Source organism: Pelecanus crispus, chromosome 7, assembly GCF_030463565.1.
Source record: "Pelecanus crispus isolate bPelCri1 chromosome 7, bPelCri1.pri, whole genome shotgun sequence".
Classification (NCBI taxonomy): domain Eukaryota; kingdom Metazoa; phylum Chordata; class Aves; order Pelecaniformes; family Pelecanidae; genus Pelecanus; species Pelecanus crispus.
The window spans coordinates 21,708,962-21,734,801 of NC_134649.1; the positions used below are offsets into that span (position 1 = coordinate 21,708,962).

The window sequence follows — 25,840 nt, forward strand, 5'->3', positions numbered from 1 at the left end:
CTGTTTGTATCCTTACCACAACCCTTTCGTCTGCAGTTTCAACCACAACCAGCCACTAGAGCCCTTTCTGATTTGGGAGCATCAGACATTATCTTCAGTGACAATGTGATCAATAAAACTATACCAACTTGTAAGACTACAAGAGAGCAAAAGGTACAAAATTAAAAGAAACACTTTTATATAAGATTTGTCTGAAAGTTTTAAATGACAGAAGTTGTCACATTTCATTTTTACATGGGTCGTCTTTTAATATGATCTTTATACAACTAAAATGTTTAAATAGAACAGCACATGCCCATTTGACCAAGACACAAGTTTGAGGAGATATCACTTAAAGAGTTGAAATATGGATTAAGGAATTTTTTGAGAACACAGGTGTATCTTAATAAAAAGGATTTTTCAAAATCCCACTTAAAAAAAAACAAAGAAGGAAAAGTTAACAGTTTAACCATTTTGAATCCTTATTTAATATTGTTTCCCACATATGTCCAGCAGTAAAAATAAAAATGGTACTTCATGAAAAGAGCTAACGATATTCTGTCAAATGAATTTAGAAAGTAAACAGAAAGACATGGCAATATGAAATTCTTATTTATCAAAATCATCTCAATTCTTTAGGTACGGCAGAAATGCATTAATCCATTTTCAACTGAGCTGATATGTCTGTTGGTATCTCTTGTAACATTTTAACCACTAGATACTTTTCCATGTCGTAGAAGTTGTTCGCAAAAAACAGCATAAAAATGAAGCTAATCCATTTTCATTCTTAGAATGAGCTTTAGTAAACGTTTATTATAAATGGAATTTTCATCTTAAAATTAAAATATTCAGAAGACCAGCACTGCCATACATAAAAACAGAAAAAGCATAAGAATTAGCTGAACTCCTCCTGCCCAAAAAGAAAGAAAAAAAAACCCCAAACAACCAACCCTACAACAAACCACCAAGCAAAAAAACCCTAACTGGTTCTGCAAACTGTGGATCTAGTAGAGGCTGTTTTCCCATGATCTCCTTACCGGTTTCTCTGGTGCCACAAATGATGTAATGACATGCACTTATTAAACAAAACAAAAAAACAACCACACACACAATCCCTCTTCCCTCAGTGCATTCATGTTCTCTTGTTCTCCCTCAGAATTCCCTGGTGTCTAATAAAGATTGAGTGGCAGTTTTTTCTGCAACGTGAACTTTCACCTGACGTCTTCTTCCAAGCTAGTCACCTATTCTCATGAAATCTATACTGACTAAATTGATTTAAATTGGTCCACTGATATTAAAAGTTACGGCAGGGATGACAGAAAATCACGGATATACAAGAACAGACAAGACACATGGTATGACTGCATTAAACCTGATCTAAATCCAAAAGCCTACGAAGAGGATTATACACGTTACTTTCCTGCCAATGAAGCTTAACATATTTTGCCATGCCACATCTGCATTATTGGTATTCTACCAACGATAGCAGAGTTATGGAGATACCTCATTAGACCACACAGAATTCATATTATGCCTCATGTTATGCCATTATTCACATATGCCTCATTCAGAGGCATAAAATCACTTTGCATTCTCCCAATCCTGCACATTCAAACAGTTGGAGCCACCCCTGGAATAACACATAGAAACTTGCTACAGCCATCCTTCCTGCAACAGTAGACACCCAAGCTAACACAAAACGGGGAATCCAGATTCTGTTCATTACTTTAACATTTTCAAGTACCAAGAAAAGGAACAAACAGAGGTATTGCAAGATCTGACCAGGCACGATCAGAACAGTCAATACAAAGTATGAAACTTGGTGCTTGGGAATAACATGCTAAGAATGTATATAGGACTACCAAAGCCAAGGCAATAAAACAAGTGAAGTGTTTTAGATAAGCAAATGATGATTACGTACCTGAACTGAGTCACATTGTAATTAGACAAATTACAATGATCAAACTAAAGACTGAGTTAAGCTATTTTAAAGGCAAGACATAGGCCTTCTACTAAACTACATGAATTCTTGAAACAATGTCACGAGTGCTTTTCAAGTATCATTTGCCAACTGAACTCCGAATCTAGATCATGATTTTAATTTATGAACTCCTAAGAGGTTGAGGTACTACAGTAAACACTTTCTATATATTCCATAATATGCAAGCTGCACTTAGACAAGGTATTTCAGTTGATGGAGGACAGCAAGCACTAGTTTTTCAGGATCAGAGGTGAGGAAGAGTCACAGTTTCCACAAGGATCTGTTGTTCATCATCACTAATACTCCATCCAAAATTGAAGCATGACAAGTTTGATCACTCCCTAGTTGAAGCCTATGTACATAGTACCAAAAATGTTATATGCCTGTCTACTAAGAGTTATGTAAAGCACTCACTTCAAAAACCAGCAGGTAAGAGATTCTGCTGTAAGCGATTAGCTAGAACACATTGACAATTTCACCTCTGGTAGGAACTGGACTTTATCTGTCAACAATAAGCACCCCAAAATAAATAACGACAATCAATAGAATTGATAAGAGTGAAACCTTATTACTAAAAATAATTTGCAAGACTCAACAGTTCTATACGTCATAACTTAATTAACAGAAATTTTATAATTTATCAAAAGAGTAATAATCATCGTTTAACAGTAACCTTTAAAAGAAAAATCTCACAAACAAAAGACCATAGCACAAACGCATAGTCCAGCTACTCAGGTAAGGCACTTTTTTGTGCTGAGACAAAAAGATCTTTTAAAAGGTAAATGCAACATGAATGTTAAATAAGTTTTACAACACATGACATTGGACTCCCTTATTTACTCATTTTTTGTTTCTTCCAACCCTGTTTTGCAAACAAGTAATCTGATACACACAGATACATACATCATTGTCAAGCATCTACTAAAATGAAGACTTTTCACTTAAGCTATGTAATATCTCCATCCGAAAACAGATCAAGTAGCACAATTAAAAATACTGAATGATATCTAATCCGGAAAATATGTGATAATGATACAAATACGCTTCTGTTCTTTCAATCACAAAGTCTAAAATTGTAATCTAATTATATTGCAAGGCTGACTGATTTTCTTAAACCAAAAAATTTCTCCAGAGAAGTTCCCTGAGCAGGAAGACAGTTCAGTAACAAAATGTTACATTGTGTTAGACCAACCAGCAATTTGGAAGCCTCTAGCTACTGTTCAGTTTTCAAACCTGCTTTCAATGAAATGTATTTGTACGCTAATCTCAAAGTCAATTTGGCCGTGTCTGATTACAACAGAGAACTAGATGCATATGATAAGAAAAAAGTATACTTAAATTGATATATGTAATTTTTTACAGTGATTAGATAATCATTTCCAGAATGTGTTTTCAGCCATGTTTAATATGAAAACAGAAGAAGCATCTTTAACATTTGTTTTATACCATATTCTTCTGGCTTCTCTTAATGCTTGTGACAAATTCCGTGTCTAAAGAATGAGTGATTTTTATTAAATGACAACGGTCTTTCTACAGATCTACTAGAAAATCGTCATAAAACATAAAACAGATGCACAAGCTGTCACAAACACAGGTTATTCAAAGCATGCCTTACAGTGACATCCCAGCCAGACATTTTTTACGCTTGACCACCAATCACTAACACCACCGAGAGAATCAGGAGTGATAACAGTCACTGCAAAAAGGGAGCAATGTGTAATTAAGCCACTTAACAGAAAGCAAATGAATGTGAAGAAGGCTGAATCACAACAGTGCCACCTACAGTAAAGAACATTACAGGGAAAAAATAAATAAATCAGTGTTCAGTCAGAAAATTAACAAAATCAGAACTCAATAAGCAAAAACTGATTTCATAAGAAAAGAGATCTAATAACATTATGTACATCACTACAATTTTTATACACTTCAAAAATTAGTCACAGCCTAAGATGAAAGCATCTTCTTAAACCTGAATAAATAGGCCATCTGTTTTCCTATTTACAAGCCTTCACTAAATACAAATCAAAAAGTAAGTTTCCGAAGCTTTAATTCCTCTTTTGGCTTTTTTGTAAAGTATAAAAAAACCACGGTAAGAGCCATGTCACAACAGACAAAGAACAGCTGAAGACTTACCTTGCATTCTACTACACTCTGATCCGATTCACAGGTAACATAGATTTCATCAACTGCCCGTCTGAGATTGTCAAAAAGAAATGCCCAGTATCGAGCACGCAGATCAACTTTTCGAGGCTGTCTTGTTTTTGTTGGGCTCTTGTCAAAGTTTTTATCTCCAGCTGCTGCTGATGTTAATTTACAGTCTATAGTAGTGCTCTGAAAAAGCAAGATACAACAGAAAAGGAAAACAAAAAACAAAAGTACAGTAAGGGGTTGGGCTTCTGTGCAACACATTTTTTTCCACATATTCAAACATTTGTAAACAAGAAATTTTGCACTGAAGAAGACTACATCACCCCACTGGAGTTTTTTAAAACACACTTTCTTATCTTAAACATATGCAGCAGCTATGTAGAACTAGATTCTGTTTCTTTGACATTTATAACCCAACATTCACATTGCACAACAGTACAAGATACTCTGCCTCTTAACACATTGGAAAGTTACATTTTCTAATTACATACCCTGTACTACTTATTCTGGCAAGTATGTGCACCCAGAAATGAAAATAACATTTTACTAATAGTCACACCAGCAATATTCCATCACAGTTAAATTCTATTACCAAGACATTACACATGACTTTATTGTTTCAAACCCTCATTGTAACATATGAGCATTAACATCAGTGAAATGCTGATGTGACCAGCCCTTTGATCAATATGTTATGGCTACACTGCAGAGGAGATGCCAGCAAGCACTGAATTAGTTACGAAAGGAAGCTTTCACAATTTAGAAGACTACTTGTACTAAGATTTCCACTCACCATATTGGTAACACTGCAAGCTCAATTCAACCCAATGTAAGTGCTGTGCCAATGAATCAAGCTGTTCCTACTTACACCATCTGAAAGTGTCCTCATGCTATTTTAAGTTGTAATTTAACAGCTTTAACTACAACAAATCTGTTGTTTGATTTTTAGTGTTAATATGCAGGCTAATTGATCTAGTCCTACATCACTGCACAGATGCAGAGAACTGCCAATATGCTAAATGTGATGGGAGCAGAGGGAGAACATCCAACTGTCTTCACAAATGCTGGCACAGACAGGAATCACTACATACCTACTTGGAAGTACTGTTATGCCACCTCAGTGATATGTTCCTGTTGACCGTGTGTGTTCAGCTTAGTCACTCATGTGAAGTTATGTCTCCTTGACAGAGATACACTGTCACTTATCTGCACAGGATATTCCAAAGGATTCCGAAGCATGCCTATTTGGCTGAAAATACCAAATCAGCACTTGGCCCCATGACGCTGTCCTTATTAAACTTGAAATTCTCTCCCACAACAAAAAACAAACAGAAAAATCCTGCTACCATGACAGACTTCTGTAAGCTTCTGCACTCCATAGTAGCCAGGTGGATTAAGCACCTCCAGTAAACCCAAAGTGATGCCCAACTGCGTGCCACTTTGTGATGGAGGTATTAGCTACATGCTACAATAGTCTCTTTTGGGTTGGGTGGTTTTTTTTTTTTTTAAATGCATTCATTTTAATAGCACCTTTACTGCAGTTTTCATGCATTGGTCCACTGAGGCACAGATCTCCAGAAAAATCAATTCTTACTTACACTTGTAGGGATTACCACAAACATTCCACTCTAAAAACTCTACTTTTGGCAATTGAATAAAAACAACCAAACCAACATTGCACAAGCCAGTACACAGAGTTTATAATATCTAATTAATAGCTAGAAATACTGTCAATAGCAGAACAACTGACTGGGATTCAAGCCTTTTTGTCTCCTATACAAAAAGCTGGGAAACATTATTTCTTTGTGCCAGAAGGTGAGTTTAATGGCAGTTAAGTTTATATTTGGTGTATTGGGTCTGGCTGAGATGGAGTTAATCTTCCCCACAGCAGCCCTCACAGTGCTGTGCTTTGTACTGGTAGCTAGAAAGATGTTGAGAGCACACCGGTGTTTTGGCTGCTGCTGAGCAGTGCTCACACAGCATCAAGGCTGTCTCTCCAACATTTCCCCCCCTCACCAGTAGGCTGGGGGTGGGCAAGATCTTGGGAGGGGACATAGCCAGGGCAGCTGACCCAAACTGACCAAAGGGATATTCCACACCGTATGACATCTGCTCAGCAATAAAAGCTAAGAGAAAGGAGGAGGAAGGGGGGACATTTGTTATTTACATTTGTCTTCTGGAGCAACCGCTATGCATACTGAAGCCCTGTTTCCCAGGAAGTGGCTGGACACCACCTGCTGGTGGGAAGTAGAGAATAAAAACTTTGTTTTCTTTTTTTGCTTCCACATGCGGCTTTTGCTTTTTTTTAAATTAAACTGCCTTTATCTTGACCCATGAGGTTTTGGGGTTTTTTTTCCATCTCATTTACTCCCCACCTGTCCTGCTGAGGAGAGGAGTGACAGAGCAGCTTGGTGGCATCCAACCAAGGTCAAACTCAACATACTTGGAGACAGAATTTTTTACAGAAAAGTCATTTTAGACCATAGGCAAAATAAGGTAATCAGGACTGCAGCATAGTTTTGGATGGACTTACCAATGAAAGTACTTTTAAGGAAGAGCTATAATAATATTTTTATGATGAAATACATAGAATAGGGAGAGAAAAAAAAATTTTTCCTCATTCTCCTTAAGAGGATTCTTTGTTTTTCGTGGATTCTTCTTGAATTCCAACAAATTGCGCCTAAGCTACAAGAAGTTCCCTGCATGCTTAGGAAACATGTAAATGAACTTGTCTTTCTCCTGCTCAAACTACAGAATGGGAAAGCAGGCAATAACCAAATGATTTTTCAGTTCCTGTATTTGAGAATATAAATGCCTTTCTTCTCTAGATTTTAGGGTCCTTGTTTGATAAATTCACACCATAAACACAGCTTCCCATTACAAGAGAAATGAACCCTGACACGAAGATAGAACCTGCCAAACCGTTTGGTGGATTCCAGAGCTCTGTTTCTTTGGTAGCCTCTCTCTCTGGGTTCCAGTCTGCTTATTCCCCCCAGTGCTCTGACTACCTGTACCAGACGACATTAAACACAGCAAATTCCGCTTTGTAATTAGGGAGGTAGACACAGGGCTGTCAAAATGGTTATGCTCTCACCTGCCTTTGTGTTCAGATTCTAACTTTTCTGTAAGAAGGGGAAGAATGGGGACCTGATTCACTACAATCGTACTCCCATCTTTGCTACCCTTACCTGTATCTCAAAACACTCTAAGCATACTCCAGATGAACCCCAGCTAATGCATGCACGAGAGACATGTTCAGAAAAGATGCATGCCATAAACAACCAAAGAACAGGAATTTCAGAAGGGTTTTATACATCAGAGTATTTCATATTTTTTCTTCTTTGACATGAAAGTCCCCTCTTAAAGAACAGCTTGGAGAAAAGATGCTCCTTAGCTAAGACTTTGTACATAAAGCTTTAAAGTAAAGGTAATACTGGCTAATTTACAGCTCCTTTAAAATACAGTTCATCATGACACAACCTTAACTACAGAATCATAAATAGCTATATTAAAATAACAGTGTTACCTTTTCCTGCCTGGTATCTATAAAATGTGACCTTGGTAAAGTGATTAGGTTTCTACTCATTCAGCTAATATTGTTGATATAAAGGATCAGTTGTTTTTGGAATGGGAACCATGCATTTTCAAATGTTTCTTTAAGACAGTGTCATGGAATATGTTTTGATATTTAGCAATAAATGTTATCAATCTACTATATTTGACATCCATTTATTGTCTTTCTTGTATGTCAGCCATATTTTACTGAGCAAAACCAGCATGTTGAACTGTGTTAACTACTGTAAGTTGTAGCAGTTCCATTACCCCTGTAAGCGATTTCCAGTGTCTAAGTAAAACCTAAGCAACATTTACAGTTACTCATATTCCAGTAGAACACCTCTGAAAGGATGCAGATCCCTGAACTACCAAATTTCTTGTAAACACAATCACACAAGCAGATAAGCATTAAGTTGGCAGCTAGTTAATAGAAATAATATTTTAAGTTCCTGATACAAGCTAGTTCTAACACTATACATTTGAATTTGTCACAGCCTGCTATCTGCCACTCAAGGAAACAGAAGTCCATTTTCAGAGAAGCAGCCAAATCGTGTCCCATGTTTGGCACTTCAGTCTCCAGAAATTCCATGAAAAAAGATCAAACTCAGCAAACTATTTTCAAACTTAATCGAGTTTGACTGGCACCAACTTTACTGAAATGAAAGCTAGTACTCACTTCAATTTAAGAGTTGCAGCAAAGACTACTTCTAATATAAAGATACTACTACTATTTTATACAGACTGTTATATTCTGTACAAATGTTTAACGCAAGCACCAAAAAACTACCGGGATTTCTGAGTTAATCTGTATATTGTTCAACAGAATCTTTACCTGTAAGCATCTTAAGCAAATTTTCTAATGAATCAAACCAATCTCACTGTGAAAAGCAAGAAATGCTGGATTAGGTACAGACTTTTCAAGACTGTAGTTTCTGTGCTGACACACAGCTATAGCTTTATTATCCTTATTCATCCTTCCTAGAATTAAGTTTTAATTAAACAGTATTTATTAGAAGTACGTACTTTTGACCAGATCATGCTTTTCAGTGTCACGTTCAGGTTGGGAATGATGCAGCAGTGAAACTCTATTTCCAGAGATAACATCTCTTGATCTCTCTGGTATTCAGAGGGAACGTACGAGCACAGGACAAAATATTTCTAACGGCGTAGTCCAAAGACAGATAAGGCAACGATCCCACACGTTCACCAAGATGAAGCTATACCCAAGCCACATAAACTCCACCTACATCCTTGTGCCTAGTGCTTCCAACTAACTCTTAGCTGATTTTTCACTTTGGCTAGTAGTTGAGGCATAAGCCTCTTTCCACTGACAAGACACAAGGATACAGAATTAAGTTTTTCTGGGCAGAGTTCTAAAGCTCCAATCCTGCAAGCTTCTACACATCATTCTTAACCGGATATAAGTACTGATTTCTGAATCGTCTAAGTGATCTCAGATTCCCTTAGCCTTTGACAATACCCTTACCCAAAACTAAAAAAAACCAACCAAACAAAATAACCCAAAACACAGTGTTTACAAACACATTTACCCAGTATGGGATGATGGCTTATATAGATGTGATCTAGCAGGCCTACACTGAAGCTTGTCTTCGCTAGAAGAAAACCCAACCAAGAATGGCAAAGATTCAGAGAGGCTAGTTCATATTATCTCGCTTGCAGTGATAGTTCAAACCTTCAACTGCAGAGAAGGTAAAGCTTTTGTGCCTTTGAAGTTAAGAAACATGGGAACATTCCTTATTCCTTCTTACATCTCAAGTAACTCAGTGTGGATGATGAAAGTGGTGTTAAAACTGAATCTCTCCCGCCCTCCCACCCAAAATAGTTTCAGTAACTTGCCTTGGAGTTCTGGAAATTATGAAGTGTATATTTATTCTCAGGATGCCAAAATTTATTGAATGTAGATTTGCCAGCACCCTACTGAGAAGAAGATGAGGTTGATGAGATCATATGAAAGAGTCCTTGTAAATTTTTTCTTGAGATTAGTGGCCCACTTATACATAAAGGAAAATTAAAACTGAAGGCTCAACAAAAGTAACAAAAAAGCCACCAATTTACAGCAGTATCCAGTGTCTGAAATGCAGTAGAAATTAAGGTGCTGAATTGCCAAATTGAACTGCCAAGATGCACAGACACTCGGCAGTCCATTTCAAACCTGAATTGTACCCACTAGGAACGCACTATGTTTCTACAATAGAGTTTTAGTACAGCAATCCCACACAGAGCCACTGAATAACAATCAAGTATTCTCCTGAAAACTCACTATTTAGACAATCCCAAGTGGTTAAAATAGAGAGAACCCAAACTAGTAGCACGTTACTCTTATCCAAAAGGTCCTGAGGGTAAACCCTTACAGGGAGCCCCAACTACATCAATAAAATTCCACCTTTACCGAACAAGAAAACCAGGAAACAGTGTTTGTAACATACTGGTACATGGAAAGAGAACACAAGCTTAATAGCTGCTAAACTAAATTAGGAAACTAACATGCCTATGTTTTAAAGATGCAAGTACATCTCTTATGGAAACAGAACATCTTTTCTTTTTCAAAAAATAACATCTTCCACATGCCGTATTATCAAAATCTGACAGACTGTCTCAAAATACTAAATGGCTAAAGCCATACTAATAGCTAAATCCATTAATCAAAGAAAAGCAACTGGGGGGAAAAAAAAAAAAAGCAACACGAGAAAAGATTGAGGTATTACTTTATTAATGTAATAAAGATTGTCACTCACTTTCCAGTCGTAACTCTCAGAAATTTTACTCATCTGGACTAATTTTTCCAAAATAGGATATATTGAAACTTTAAACCAAACTTCTTCAGCCATTAACACATGAGGACAGGAAATAAAGCATTTCCTTAAATTAGAAATTGTGCAGAAAGGTACCCTTTGTATAAGTAGCATGCTTATAGGAAGAATAACCTGTATCATTTTATTGTTGAACAGCACCTTCCCTTAAAATAACTTTAATGCCAAAAAGTCATGCATCCAGTGGTTAGAAAATGACAAAAGTAAAGGCTGAGGAAGATAACCTATGTTCTGGTGTTTTTTAACTTCTGAATACTTGACTTTGAAACTTGTATGTTTTAAAAATACAATGTGTGCACAATTTTATTTATGTCTTATTCAGCCAATAATGTATCGGTCATATCACAAAACATTTTTATGTTGTAAATTTTGTCATAACCAAAATAAAAAAGTAACAGATACCTGTTTTGCGGTCTTGTGTGTTGCTTGAGTCACCCTCTTTGTTTTTCCACCAGCTTGCCATTTTGATTTTCCTGTGGGAAAAACAACTGTTTTAATCAACAATAACAATTTTAATTAGATAGAGCGTTCTAAAATGCACGTATCCCACCTTGCAATGTACTGATATAGGCACAACTTAAGAGGTCTGTAAAATTGTATATTCCAAATATATATTCCACAGTTCAGAATGTGGATACTACCAGAAAACACACAGAAAACAAAAAAAAATTACGAAGAAAGAATTACAGGCTTCACTGAACAAAGATAACCTACCTTTAAGCGCTCAGTGCCTTTGAAAAATCGTTATCACTACAATCTATATGTCAAATACGATACTAGTTTCCTATATAGATTTTTAAAAAGTCTGCTCTTGAATGACTATTCAGAAATTACAGAATTAAAACAAGGAATATCTTTCTTAGGAAAAACAAATGTAATAATTTAGTTTTTCTCAAACTGTTCAAACCACCTACCAGTAGATTTACGTATTTTCTGCCAAGAAAAATAGGGAAAAACAGAACTTAGGACTGGATTTAGTTCACCTACATTTAGGTAGCCAAAGGAAGAGAGAAAAGCATTCACAGAGCATGAGTCAGTCCCCTTAAGAGCTGAAATGCCTTCTCAAATGTCACTTCATATAAGCAGTGGAAGGAGACAGGTACTTTAGCAACTATGCTTCCAAAATCAGTTTAAATTCCCACAGTTAGAAAGGATCATTCCAGGTCTCAGTGCTGTGGTGGTGGCAATTTCTTAATTGATCAAGTGTTATCTCTGCATAGATAAATTTGCATTAGCATAGACCTACCTGACATGCTTCCGTTTAATCTTTGAGATTTGCTCAGGGGTAATTTAAAAAAAAAAAAAAAAATTTTTTTTAAAGTTTTATTCCTCCAATTTAGTATCTAACTTGCACAACATGAAAATCACAGGATCCAATTACCAAAAATGTAAGCATGTAAGACAAAATACTATGGTAAGAGTACTCACTAGCATAGATTACATCTAAGTAAAAGTTTCAAGATTATTTAGCTGGATGTAGCCAAGCAAATAAATGCATGAGTTGAATACAGTTCCTTCCTCGACCACGGAGATGATTCTTGAATTTCAGAATTGTCCAGTTGAGTTTTTAACAGTTCTTAGGCCAAATTCCCTAACACAGTCCAGCTGTTTTACATTGCTCTGTTTATGTAAAGCAGCTGTAAACCTGTCTTAATCAAGCAGCTGTACAGCTGGTTTGCATCATTGGCTATTCCAGGGAACAAGGCCTTCAATTTTAAAACAAATTAAAAATCATTTGCTTTATAATTCATTTTTAAAATGCTACATTAGCCAAAACAACAGGTACAAATTAATATACTGAATTCAATTTAGCAGGATTCAGGAAAAAATTTGATTCAACTACCGTACGTATAAAAACTTCCTATTCACTAAAAAGCTTAAACTGTGGATCAGTTCCATGTCAGAATTATAACTGAAATATTTCAATCACCAAAGTCTCTCTTCTGAGATGATCTACATTCTGCAAAGAAAAGATTTTGAACGCAATGACATACAGAACTTGCACAGTGAAAAGGCTTACAACAAACACGGGTATGTTAAAATTAAAACAGGGCAGATGAACACAGAAAAAGGTTGCAGTCTCTTTAGATTCTACAAAAAACAGAATACTAATCCATCATGTAAGAAGTGGGAAATGTCTGAACAAGTCTCCTGTAAAGACAAAAGCAAGTTTTCAGGCACTTTCTATATAAGACAGACACTTAGAGAAGACAAAACTTAAGTAAATACCAGGTTTTGCAAACTTAAAAGCAAAAAATGTCTGGCAGGGACTAATTTTTTCTTAAGGTGTATGGGCCAAAACGTTTTGTCTTTCAGCGGCAGCCACATTTCTGAGCTTTATTAGTCTTTTTCTTCTAATAAATGCCTCTGGTTATGAGAAGCTGTCTTCCTTCGTGCTTCTGTCCTTTTATGTTCACAAGTAGTGACAACACAAGAGCACTGCTGAATGGTGATGCATATGTTCTCCTAAGGAAGCTGGTGGCTCATGGCCTAGACAGGTGCACTCTTTGCTGGGTAAAAAAACTGGCTGGATGGCTGAGCCCAGAGAGCTGTGGTGAATGGAGTTAAGTCCAGTTGGTGGCTGGTCACGAGCACTGTTCCCCAGGGCTCAGTATTGGGGCCAGTCTTGTTTAATATCTTTATCAACCATCTGGATGAGGGGATTGAGTGTGCCCTCAGTAAGTTTGCAGATGACACCAAACTGGGTGGGAGTGTTGATCTGCTCAAGGGTAGGATGGCCCTGCACAGGGATCTGGACAGGCTGGACCGATGGGCCGAGGCCAGCTGGATGAGGTTCAACAAGGCCAAGTGCCCGGTCCTGCACTTGGGTCACAACAACCCCATGCAACGCTACAGGCTTGGGGAAGAGGGGCTGGAAAGCTGCCCAGTGGAAAGGACCTGGGGTTGTTAGTCGACAGCCAGCTGAACATGAGCCAGCAGCGTGTCCAGGTGGTGGCCAAGAAGGCCAACAGCATCCTGGCTTGTATCAGGAATAGTGTGGCCAGCAGGAGCAGGGAGGTGATTGTCCCCCTGTACTTGGCACTGGTGAGGCTGCACCTGGAATACTGTGTCCAGTTTTGGGCCCCTCATTATAAGAAAGACATTGAGGTGCTGGAGTGTGTCCAGAGAAAGGCAACGAAGCTGGTGAAGGGTCTGGAGCACAGGCCTTATGAGGAGCGGCTGAGGGAACTGGGATTGTTGAGCCTAGAGAAGAGGAGGCTGAGGGGAGACCTTATCTACAACTACCTGAAAGGAGGTTGTAGTGAGGTGGGCGTTGGTCTCTTCTCCCAAGTAGCTAGCGATAGGATGAGAGGAAATGGGCTCAAGCTGCGCCAGGGGAGGTTTAAGTTGGATATTAGGAGAAATTTCTTCACAGACAAAGTGGTCAAGCATTGGAACAGGCTGCTCAGAGAGGTGGTGGAGTCAACATCCCTGGAGGCGTTCAAAAAACATGTAGACGTGGCACTTTGGGACATGGTTTAGTAGGCATGGTGGTGTTGGGTTGACAATCGGACTGATGATCTTGGAGGTCCTTTCCAACCTTAATGATTTCTAGTTTTACTTTCCTTAAAAAATAATCCAGCCACCAAGCCAGGTAACATGAAATTAACTATTCCTCTCCCCTTAATTGGTTTAGTGGCGGACTTGGTAGTGTTAGGTTAATGGTTGGACTTGATGATCTTAAAGGTCTTTTCCAACCTAAATGATTCTATGTTCAGTGACTACCGGTATATAACTATACAATACCAGCATTGCTGTGAGATGCATAGGAACTCAATGACATATGAAGGACATTATCTGCTAGAAATTTACTGAATTTTAAGGAAAGAACAATAGTGACCAAAGATTATCATCTTATTCGCTATTAAGATGCCAATGTGAAATATATAAAGTAGGAAAGTTTCGCAGCATTCAGGGAGCTACAGTCATATTTTACCCTTGAAGTCCATTTCCTCTCTGTCTGCTAATTAAAGATGAAGCACACAGAGCTTATGATTTGTGAAGACTTCCTGTCACAAAAAGCTGAGGTGCTAATATCTCCAAAAAAAGGCCACTGATAAACTATTTCCAAAATCTATCTTTTATACTAACAATCTCAACAATCATCCCTCTCCTCTCTCTCTGTTGGATAGTTTTACTGATATGTAAAATGTGGGAATCGCCTTCAAATTTAGTAATTAATAGTAGCCCTCATTTCTGTTCTCACTATGGCAGAGATCAACTGCCAATATGCTGTTTCAGTGCCTTTGACACTGTTCATCATCAGACCTTCAGCAGGAACGATAACAATTTTAAATTATATTTCATCTCCTTGAATGAATCTGAGGATACAATTGGGTAAGCATTCTGTTGTTTTCGTCCAGTTCTTAAACACAGGGGGAGAAATCTACTGTGTCACCTCTCTTCTTCCATGTTGTCTATAAAACCTGTAAAACAGTTAGTCTACATTATAGTGCTACTGCTACATATAACCAGTCTGTACTCCAGAATCTATCTTACTAGCCCAGCTGGTGCAATTGTCCATCTTAAGAAACATTTTCGCAAAAATGAGGCTTGGATAAGACGTGGTTGCCTGAACCTCATTTAAAGTAAGGCAGAGGCATCCGCCTGGAGGAAGCAACCAGACAAGACTGATTATTTTTGACTCCTCAACTGAGGATGCATATTGAAGTTTCTAATATTATTATAAACCATATCTTCTAAAAAGTTTGTAGAGCAGTAGCAGATATGGTTTTTCTAACCGTACAATGCTAAGGATCTAGAGAAATGACTGCCTTCAACCATGGATATGACCAAAATTCTCCATGTTTTTCCACCTCCAGATTGAAGTACAGCAATATATCCTGCACAAAATTACTTTACAAATCACCATCACTCTCTCATCCAGAATATAATGGCCCTGTATTCACCTACCAGCACTAGACTGGATTTCCATTCATTTCAGTGAAATTCAAGGTAAGAAACTTATGAGCCTTAAAGAATGCCCTTCCCTTCACGTTATATTCTGCCATTACAATCAGATCCAATGTTGCTAGGGCTAACACACAATGTTTTCAGTCACGACTCTTACAACTTCCTTACTTGGCCAAAGAAAGCCACGTTTCATGACTTTCATCACATGCTGCAAAACCTATTTACTCCAGCAGGCTCTTGCTAAAGGAGCAGATGATACTGCAGGCTCCCCAAAGTGTGCCAGGTACCTTTCAACCAATAAAATATGTTTCCTTACCCTGAAATGCTTAATCTACAAATGCATTCTATATGGCGAAAGTCCAAGTGATTTTAAACAAATAGGAAATAAGAAGGGAACAGTTACAAATATTAAACTTATTAGAATGATCACAGCTTTCCAAGGTGGGCAAGATCTAAGCAATTGCAATAGACAATTAGGGGCCACAGGTTTGGAATGCAAACTTAGTTCTGGAGACAGAATAGCCTAGAGACAGACTAGTGAATTTTTCACAGCTATAAGACTCTCCTCCCAGAACACAAAGTCAACTGTACTGTTAATTAGTCTATCCAACAGAATCTGCTGCGTATTAGTGAATTCTGTGAAGGAATGTTTTAACTTCAATAGTTGAAATGTGTTAACAGTCACTATCTCTTCTAGACCACTGCCACCATGTTTTGGATTTTCTCATGTCATTGATCTGTATTCATAACTGACATAACAATGGTGCACACTGCTCCAAAACATGTAACAGAAATGCCACCTGGCATTCCAGAAATCTCTCTCCTTTTTCAAGGAAACATTTCTTATTGACTGGATCTATATATTTCCATTAAGGAATTAGAAGGTTTTGATTGCAATACGTTTCACTATTGCTCTTTTACCCATAAAATACACAAGTCTTTCAGAAGAAAAGTTAAACAGTAAGAAGGACACAAGCACACAATTTTCAAAGGAAACAGAAAAAGAAAAGATACGAACTGAAAAAAGAAATCCAGCATTTTAAATTATCAACCCTCTATAACACTACCACTAGTAATAGCAAATGCCCATACCCTCACCATTTCTGCAGGAAAAAAAAAAAATCTCATAATGAATAACAGTATATAAGACAAGACGTTAAATCACATACTCTTACTGCCAAAGCAGTACCTCTGAACATTACGAGCAGAAGAAACTGCCCAAAGACAAAATTCTGCTTTATACAGAAGAGTTGCAGGATTGGCTCAGGCACCCTGAACTTTTGGCTTGATTTACACAACACCTGAACGAATTAGAACTGTCCTAATTCATAATATTACTGTATCATTCCTCAGGGACAAAATACATATTGAAAGATCAGCATAAAATGAATCGGAACTCACTGACACCAACATATATACCCTCTATGCCAGGACAAGGGTCAAGACATAAAGGATCTGGTTCTGCCAGACTTTCCTTAGCCCCAAGTTCCTTTCCACAGGGAAATTTTCCATCAGGCAATTATCATCAGATTCTTTGTATTGCACAAAAAAGTCAGCCTACAATTTAATGAAGAAATTTTCAAGAGAAGAAAGCACCAGTGAGAAAAAGTTTAAAAATTACAATGGTGCTAATACAACCAAAAGAAGGAAATGAATGCAGCTACTTGGATTTTAATTATCATACGTAACAACTATTTCATGAAGGCTAAAAATTCACTTTTATATTCATTCTTCATGTTGTGGCAGAAGATGTTATACTTGGAGCAAACATTCATCTACGACTCACATTCACTCATTTTTAAGGGAAAAGTCTTACTTGAAAGTCTCTAAAATAGTATTACAAGCAAGGTAGTATTAAAAAATAATAGACTCTTTAAACAGAAATTGAATCAACTCACAAGCAGCTCAAAAATACTGTTAGAAATATACTCTACGATCCACTTGCATAAACTCATTCACATTACTACCTTCCCCAAACGTGTAATTCAGAATCTATAAACAATTTAGGTCCCAATTCTCATTCTGCTTAACTGACATGTGACTAGTCCAGTTATATCAATGGATCTACTAACATACTCAAGAAGACACAGGCAACTGTAAGACTACCAAACAGATAAATGCAATTTCTGCAGACAGATGTACATGAAGCTCCCACAAGAACACAGAACTGACCCACTTACAAATACAGGTATTCATGATAATAACTGAGTAGCTGCTGCATGTGATCCAAAGCTGGAGGTATGCATTCTAATTGGTCAGGTTATGCTCAAATCTTAAATTACTTCCATTTTCTCTTCCTACATGTAGCTAACAAAAATTCACAGTATGTTTTCCTGATTACTGTTTACATGTTTACTAAGACAGCTGGGACAACACTGAAGTAAAAGGGTCAGAACCAGAAACCAAAGCCTGTAAATGTGGACATTTGTAATTAGGTTTAGGATGTTTAGCTGACAAAGGTAATTTATCTGTCATTCTGCTTGTCACTGTTCAACAGAGGTACAGCTATGCATCCTGAACTGATCTAATTTCCTTGATGTAACCTATGCAAATGTCCATGTACAAACTTCTAAACAGGTTTTCATGCACCTCCTTGTCTTCTGTCACTTTAGACTTTTCAGCTTTAAAAAGAAAAAAAAAACATAAATACACCTTAATGCATAAAGCAAGCCAAAGACAGCTTAAACTTTACTTCACTTTGCTTCAGACACAGGGTTAATTATCTTGTAACTTGGACTTAACTGTTCATAGAAATATCTTTTCCACTGGCAGAATCACAGAATAGCCGAGGTTGGAAGGAACCTCTAAAAATCATCTAGTCCAACCTCCCAGCTTAAAGCAGGGTCAGCTAGAGCACGCTGCCCAGGACTCTGTCCAGTCAAGTTTTGAGCATGTCCAAGGATGAAGATTGCCCCCAGTTTCTCTAGGCAACTTGTTCCAGTGTTCAGCCACCCCCACAGGAAAAAAAAAAATTTAAAAAAAAATTACTTTTAGATACTCCTGCCTAAGTCTCAAGAGCAGCAGCACCTCCACAGGGACATGTGAGCTACAAAAATACTTGCGATGAAGTCCTCAAAAACAGCATTCTGACATCTGGAACAGCTTGAGCAGTACAAAAATTGAAGTCAGTTCCTGGCTCCTTAAGTCATCATACCACAAGAGAATATTACAACAGTAACAGAACTGTTCTGTGGACTTGTGTTATGGAAAACTGTCCCCACATACCCCCTTCCTTAAAGATTCTTCACAGATGTTTACCACAGACTGAAGTGATACCAAAAGAAACTTCCAAACTTATTTGTTTCAGAGCATAAGGAGCAATTTGTTGGGACTGTTCTAAGCCATCCCTACAATTCTGAATTCCCAAGTTACAAGAGATCAGTTTTTAACAGCCTTTTCAAAGTCTAATATTTTAAGATAACATTATTATATTACACAACTATCTTGATAACATCAGCAAGAGAGAAGAGTCTTAGATGTTGCTTAAAGACCAAATTAAGACAGTTTTTAATTGTCACTGTGAAGGTTTTATAAAGTGATCTGTCAACTGCAGGGTCCATTTTGGAAAAAAGCTTTAAAATTGTATTAAGTGCGCTAAACAGAACCATTTTTTTTTATAGAGAAATCCTACATAAGAAACAAGTTTCCAGGCGAGCAACTCTAGTGGACAACGGGATGGAAGTGGAACAAAGCTGGTGGAAGACTGCTGAGTACATACCATCATCTTCTTTGTTTTCCAGTGGAACACTCCACGCAATTAGGTTCCTTGCTGTACGTCCCTCTTCTGCAACTATTTTCCTCACTTTGTCATGGCTATTAGAGCGTTGGAAAGAAGCCTGAAAACAAGAAATACAGGGATGGGGAAACAAATATATAAATTTTTGTTTTGATATGTTAATTTCATCCAGTATGTGGTTAAACCATCCAAAGTGGAAAGCACAGGTACTGAATTTTCCTCAAATATCCGAAACAGGTGTACCTATTCATTCTCACAACCATTTTTCTGCACAATAAGCAGACTGATTCATCAACATGACATGAGAGCTACTACCCAGCCCTCAGTATGCGTATGTCTACACCACACATTTTTAATCTCCATTCAACTGATTGTCAATGCTGCTAGATCATCACAGTAGACTTCACAAACATTTAGTTACTTTGTGTTAACAGAACTAATTATTCAAGATAAAAGCTGCACGAGACCAAAATACATGTGTTAGCTGACTGGAGAGAGCCTGGACAAAGGCACGAGATTTATCGGAACCATCTGAAACTTAAATAAAAAGCCCACCTCTCTTTCACTGAGAGAACAAGAACATAGAAAATATTTCCTGGCAACTAAAGTTAGCTGTTATTACTAGAAAGCTGCAGCTGTTCAAAGACAGAATGAGAGACACTGAGGATGAACTTTGTTTACCTAACAAACATACTTCTTTCCACTTGCAAAATACACCATCGCAAGACACTTGAAACCAAATATATTAAGAAATATTTGTATCAACTGACAGATACCAATTAGATAAAATCTTGCCTCTTCTACAGTGTATCAAGTTATTCCTCAGAAAATAATTTGAAACAAAGCCAAACTATATGCTGTAATGATAAATTTATGTACCATGATAGCACAAAACTGCTAACCAAGTTATCTTTAAACACTGACAAACTTAACCACAAAGAAGTTACATAAATCTAAATATTATCTTAGGCATAGACTGATTTTCTATAGCACTAATCAGAAGACACATTTTTCCTCTTTTTTTTTCTTACCATATGACTCAAACCTGCAACCACTTTGATTTACAGTACCAGTACATCTTTAGAAAGAAAACACAGTAAAAATGAATATAGCAGATACATGGATATAATTTATTAAGGTGGTAGGAAACGCAACACAAACGAGAAACTGCTTTTACTTCAATGCTTATATAATATTATTTAACTTAGGTTTCTCTCAGCCAGATGTCCTCAACTGCTTGTTTCAAAGCTGCAGTGTGCCATCTAGTGCTCCACAGACCTACCTAGAGATATCACCAAGTAATACAACGAAAACAAAGAAAAAACAGCACTGCTATGTAAGTGAACTTTTGGAAAACCTAATGAAATAAATAAAGCAAATTATATATTTTGGCCCAAAGAAACCTAAGCAAAGCACTTAAAAAAACCAGGATCTGTACTAAACTGGTTCTAGTCTATCCTTATTCTATATAATTAATTGCCCATTTTTGTGAGGAACTTTTAGGAAGAGCAACCATTTCTGCTGAATCAAGTTTGGTTTGGGTTTTTAATCCCTTGTTGCTTAATGATACACTTTCCATCATCGATCTAAGAGTTAAAGATCCACGAATGTCACACAACTTTTAAAATCACTTTAAACTACTGTATAAACTCCCAATGTAAAGAATTATGGTAGCTTACTTCAGAACAGACTCAAATAATTTTAACTTAATCAGCTCTGAAACATGTCTGTCTTAAACCAAAAGAATAATGTTCAGACTGCATTTTGCATTAATTTATTCTCAAATCTTCAAAAAAGACCCAAATACTCACCTTAGCTGGAATTAAAGCTAATCTATGGCACCCCCAACTGCCAAAAATGAAATGAGTAAACAAATAAATCTTCTCTCATTTATTGCATCTTTTCTTCCAAATCCTCCACCAGCAGCGTTCACTCGGCACAATCTATGTAATATTTAACTACGGCTTTCCTACAGCATGAGCCCACTAATTCTTGCCATATATAGAAGACTTGGAAAGAATTTGTAATTTTTTCCTTCCTATTATTTTTTATGCTGTTATGTTCCATTTCATCCTTCATTGGTCTTCCTATCTTCCAGGCTTACCATTCCTATTCCTTTAATCTTTTTTCTCATGTTTTCCAGATCTCAGATTTCAGGTTTTCTGAATCTGAGCACTTACAGTTTTCTCTTCCAGACTGTCTGTAACTGATTCACATCTGTCTTTGAATTACAATGTCCAAAAGCAGATACAAATACTTCAATGAAGACTTTCTCAATGCTGAGCACTGTGGACAGGTTATTCACATCTTACAGATGACACCTCCATTTAAACATCAAATGATGCATGGGGTTTTTTTGCAATATGGTATTACCTTTTCATCACTTACGATATAAAACCCTAACACATATGTCATGACAGATCACACATGAATTAGCACGACTTACACAGTCACAGAATAACAAAGCCTGGAAGGGACCTCTGCAGGTCTAGTCCAATCCCCAAGTCCCCGTCCCCTGGTCAGAACAGACCCAACTCTTCCTAATATATAAGCTAAATTTCTCATTGCACATACGACCTTCTATAATCCTAAGGTTCCTTTCTTTACAACTGCCACCAAGACAGTTGTTTTCCATCCTTATTTCTGGAGATCATTACTCCCCTGTAAGTGTAAGACTTTGCATTAGTCCACACTAAACTGATTTTTTAAAGTATTTTATTTCTTTTTTTACAAGCCGGAAAGGCTTATAAGGAAAGCAGAAGTATCTCAATACAACATTTGCAAGTACTTTGTAGCATGAAACTAGAGCCTGACTTAAAATTCTAGTCTCCATAACTTAGACATAAGTCAAAAGAAAACAGCAAACCCTTAAAGGGGTTCTTAATGGGACAGTTAGCAATAATGAAGCGTACAGCCACAGAGAAGCGTAAACTATTGTGCCAAAGGCCACAGTGGGTATCAACATAGTCTCTTCATTTGACTAGGCAACAGCAAGCTTTAATACCGTCCTTCATATATGTGAAGTGGTATTGATACATAGGTTTTTGACCGCTTCCTCAACCTCAATCCCTCCTATTTGCTACTTAACTATCCAGAGAAGTTACCTTCTTCAAAGTGCTGTAGATACAATCATCTGCTAGGCAAAAGGAGTGATTACAGATTTGTTTAGCCCTCAATAACAGATTTTTGTGATTTAGGCTGTACTGCTTCTTCGCATGGCTATGAATATTAAAAGACCTTTTATGAGAATTCTTGGTTTAATGGTGTTCATATATATAAATACGTTGCTGCAAACAAAACCACCAGTTTCATCCATTGCATTCTCAAAGAAAATGACTTCAGCTCTAACCTCAGCTACTTCAAAGGACACGACTCTATTAGTGTAACCAAACATTACAGTCTTACACTGGAGCACAGGTGGGATGAAAGCAGTTTAAAATAGGAATCAGCCGAAACAAATGTCTTAAAGTCCAGAAAAACCCTATATACTAACACAATTAGAAATGATGCAAAACCAGAAGAAATACTCAGATCTCTTCGACATTAAAATTCATTTTTGAAAGTTTCTCATCATGGTGTTAATAAATTAAATTGATTCAGTTTCTAGAATCAACACTTTCAGAGAAGGTACAAATGAACTGATTTATCAATGAATCCCAACATGAAAATTTAGTTTTTCTTGCAGTAGGAAGAATCCTACCACACTGTTATAGTAGGTGAATGTCTTACCATCATGTTATAGCCTTCCTCCACATCAACAGGCTCACTTATTATATTTTTGGATGACCCCATTGAGTTTTCATACCTGTGTCAAAATAAATGCAATTAATCATTTTCACTTAAACCACTTCTAAAATTAATTTTAGCTTCTTAGCAGCATTTATGTCATAGACATCTGATGAACACAGTAGGGTTTTTGGAAGATAGTTTTATTTGTAAAGTGTTTGCACTGCTCCTTATTAAAGTAGCCAAAGGCCCAAGAAGAAAACAAAAAGAGAATGACCCTACAGAAAAATGTAAATGTGTATGTAGTAAGATAGTAAACAGTACAAAGAATATTAAAACTTTAAAACAAATCACTGCATGGACTGCTCTAGAATAGTGGAAGGCAAGCAGAATAACCTTTCCTGTGACAGAAGACTGGGCAAGTTGGTTATTAGTTCAAAAGGAAAAATTAATCAGAGACATACCAAGAAATCAGTAGCAGATAATTAGTGGTAAAGCAAAATAAAATGTATAACTTCTCATTTAAAAAAGATGTGACGGTTCCTGTAGACGTCAACTCTGAGAAAGTAAATACTTTTTCCAGTTTTGAACTACAGAACCATTGCTACAAATGCAGAAGCACATGGGACTAAATATTTATAGTTTTATCAAGAACTTCCAGAACAGTGACAACAATTCTGAAATAAAATTAAACCCTTGGCTTCAAGGTTGAAATAAATTCTGGCCAGCTACTGAACAGAGTGCGAAAACTCTCCTGCAACAGTTCTTATTCTTCTGAGGAATCAGATGTTAACCAGAAGTTAAAGACACTTCTAAATAATCAGAAATTAGGTAATCTTTAATCAGATCCAAAGTGGGATTTGGTTGGTCTTTATCATTAGTGATACTGCTTTAGTGGGCTGTTCCCTTATTCTCATTATATCTTGTACTCCTCATAAACTGCTGATTTTTCTAAAAGTAAATATCCAAACCTATGTCAACAAACAGGCAGGTGTTAAGATCTGCACTTGCTTGTATGTTTTAAGACAACCTACTGAGCTTACGAAAACTGAAACATCCACAGCTTGTTGAAGGAAGCCAAGTTTTTTGTAGACAAAGTAATATTGTATTTCAGCATCACTTCAGACATCAGGACAGGCCCAGCATGCAGTCTTCAAATACTGAGGTACCTTAGAAAATTGTGCTTTTGCCCACAAAATTAACTTGGTAATAATTAAGGTGTAATAAAAGCTCATTAAATTGACATATATATTCAAGGAAAAAAAACTGAGGGCCCAAGTATTTTCCCAGGACTGCATGGCACTTGGAAATAATTTAGAAACAAGAATCTGTATTTAGAAAAAAGCGTAGAGAAGGCAAACCCTACCCGAGTACGCTGCAAGACCTACTGTACTGTCGGCTTTTGCAACCATGATTTTCTGACAGCGAAGGAAGACCATCGGTTCAAACCAGGAACATCACAAATAGTGTTTAGAATGCTTCTAAAATACTTCTACGCCTTGTGGCAGTTTTTTAAGAGTTTACAGTGAGTTTTCTCCGTAGGCGTGCCTCTCCCTTCCATACACGCAACTTGCACACCGCAAGACAGGTGGGCCTGTGCCACAGGGAGGTTTACAAGCGCAGGAATCTCCCTCAGACTGAGCAATTCCAAGTTTCCCCACAGACTTAGTTCACGACTGCGGGCTTGACCAGGAGCGACGGGGAAGAGGCTTAATCGGCAGGGACAGGCCCCTTTCGCCGCGAGGCCGAGGCAGGGCCGCCGCAGGCACACCCGGGGGCTGCGGAGCCCCGCTTCTCGGCAAGGCGCCCGGCCAAGCCCCCCCCATACGGCAGGGGCTAACCGACACCCACCGTTCCCGCTCGCCGCCACGGGCTTCCCGGTTGCCTGTAGCAACCGGCCTCACTCCCTCACCCGGCCCCGCGCTGCGCAAGGCAGAGCACGGCCGCCCGGCAAGGCCGAGGGCCCGCAGCCGCCCGCAGGGGCAGCGCCTGGGGGCTCCGCGGGGCGGAGGAGGGGGAGGGCTGGCCCGCCGCCATCTTGCCCCGCCGCCGCCGCCCCGCGCCGCCCTGCCCTGCCGCCGCGCCCCTCCCCCGCGCCCGGGCGCGCGGAGCGGCCACTCACGCTCTCCGCCGCGCCGCGCCGTCCCGCCCGCGCGCGTCCCGCCGCGGTGATGTCATCGCATCCCGCCGCCAGCGGCCGCCCGCCCGCTGGACTGCCCGCCCGCCGCCGCGCGCCGCGCTCGTCCCCCCCCACCCAGCCCGGCCCCGCCAGCCGCGCATGCGCCGCCCACGCCGGTGAAGGCGTTGCCCTCACCTTGCCCACTCGCCTGCCGCGCGGGCTGGAGCCTGAGGCGGCCGTGCCGCCTCCGCCTCCGCCGTAGGGCTGGAAAGGGTTCCCAGGCCGCTACCGGAGGCACCTGCAGCTCCCCGGCCTGTGCGAGGCCGTCTGTCGCTTGGGGCTGCCCTGTCAGCCCTGTAGGAAAGCCCTCGAGGTGCCGTTTCCTTGGGCCTCCCAGGCTGACAGAGCTGCTGAGGTGACGGCAGTCGGTCCCTCAGCATCAAAGCCCTTCCCTCGCCAGTGGGGAGCTGGAAAAAGTAGAAAATTGAATATGTGCGGGCTAATAAATAATTGCGTACAACGCATCGGGTGTGTGTGCAGGCAGATAGCAAAACAGGACCTGAGCCTGGGGTTTAACACTGGTGAGGGGTGAGTTAGGGTACTGTGTCCAACTTGGGCATCATACTTGGAGAAAGATGGGGCTTCTGGAGAGGCCAGGCCTTCTCCTGGCATCTGAGGTTTGGAAAACATGACTTGTGAAGAAATACTGGACAAGTTGAGTCTATATAGCCAAAAGAGAAGACACAAGGGGATGTGGTAGGAGTGTTCAAGCGTGTAAAAGCATGCTTGTGAAGAGAAAGAGAATAATCCGTTTTCCCCACTGTGACAGGAATTATGAGAAGTAAGAGGCA

At 38.7% G+C, this 25,840-nt stretch overlaps 1 protein-coding gene across 1 annotated transcript in view; it reads right to left on the bottom strand.

The window, feature by feature from the left end:
* Positions 1-25,041, bottom strand: part of SCAPER (S-phase cyclin A associated protein in the ER) — a 174,268-nt gene extending 149,227 nt beyond the window's left edge. Inside the window, exons 1-5 of the mRNA XM_075713679.1 lie at positions 24,993-25,041; positions 22,874-22,949; positions 19,127-19,244; positions 10,897-10,967; positions 4,094-4,291 (exon numbers count right to left, since the gene is read on the bottom strand). Coding sequence (XP_075569794.1) covers positions 4,094-4,291; positions 10,897-10,967; positions 19,127-19,244; positions 22,874-22,936 — 450 coding nt within the window. The 5' untranslated portion in view covers positions 22,937-22,949; positions 24,993-25,041. The remainder of the gene's footprint in view (positions 1-4,093; positions 4,292-10,896; positions 10,968-19,126; positions 19,245-22,873; positions 22,950-24,992) is intronic.
* Between the last annotated feature and the right edge of the window lie 799 nt (positions 25,042-25,840).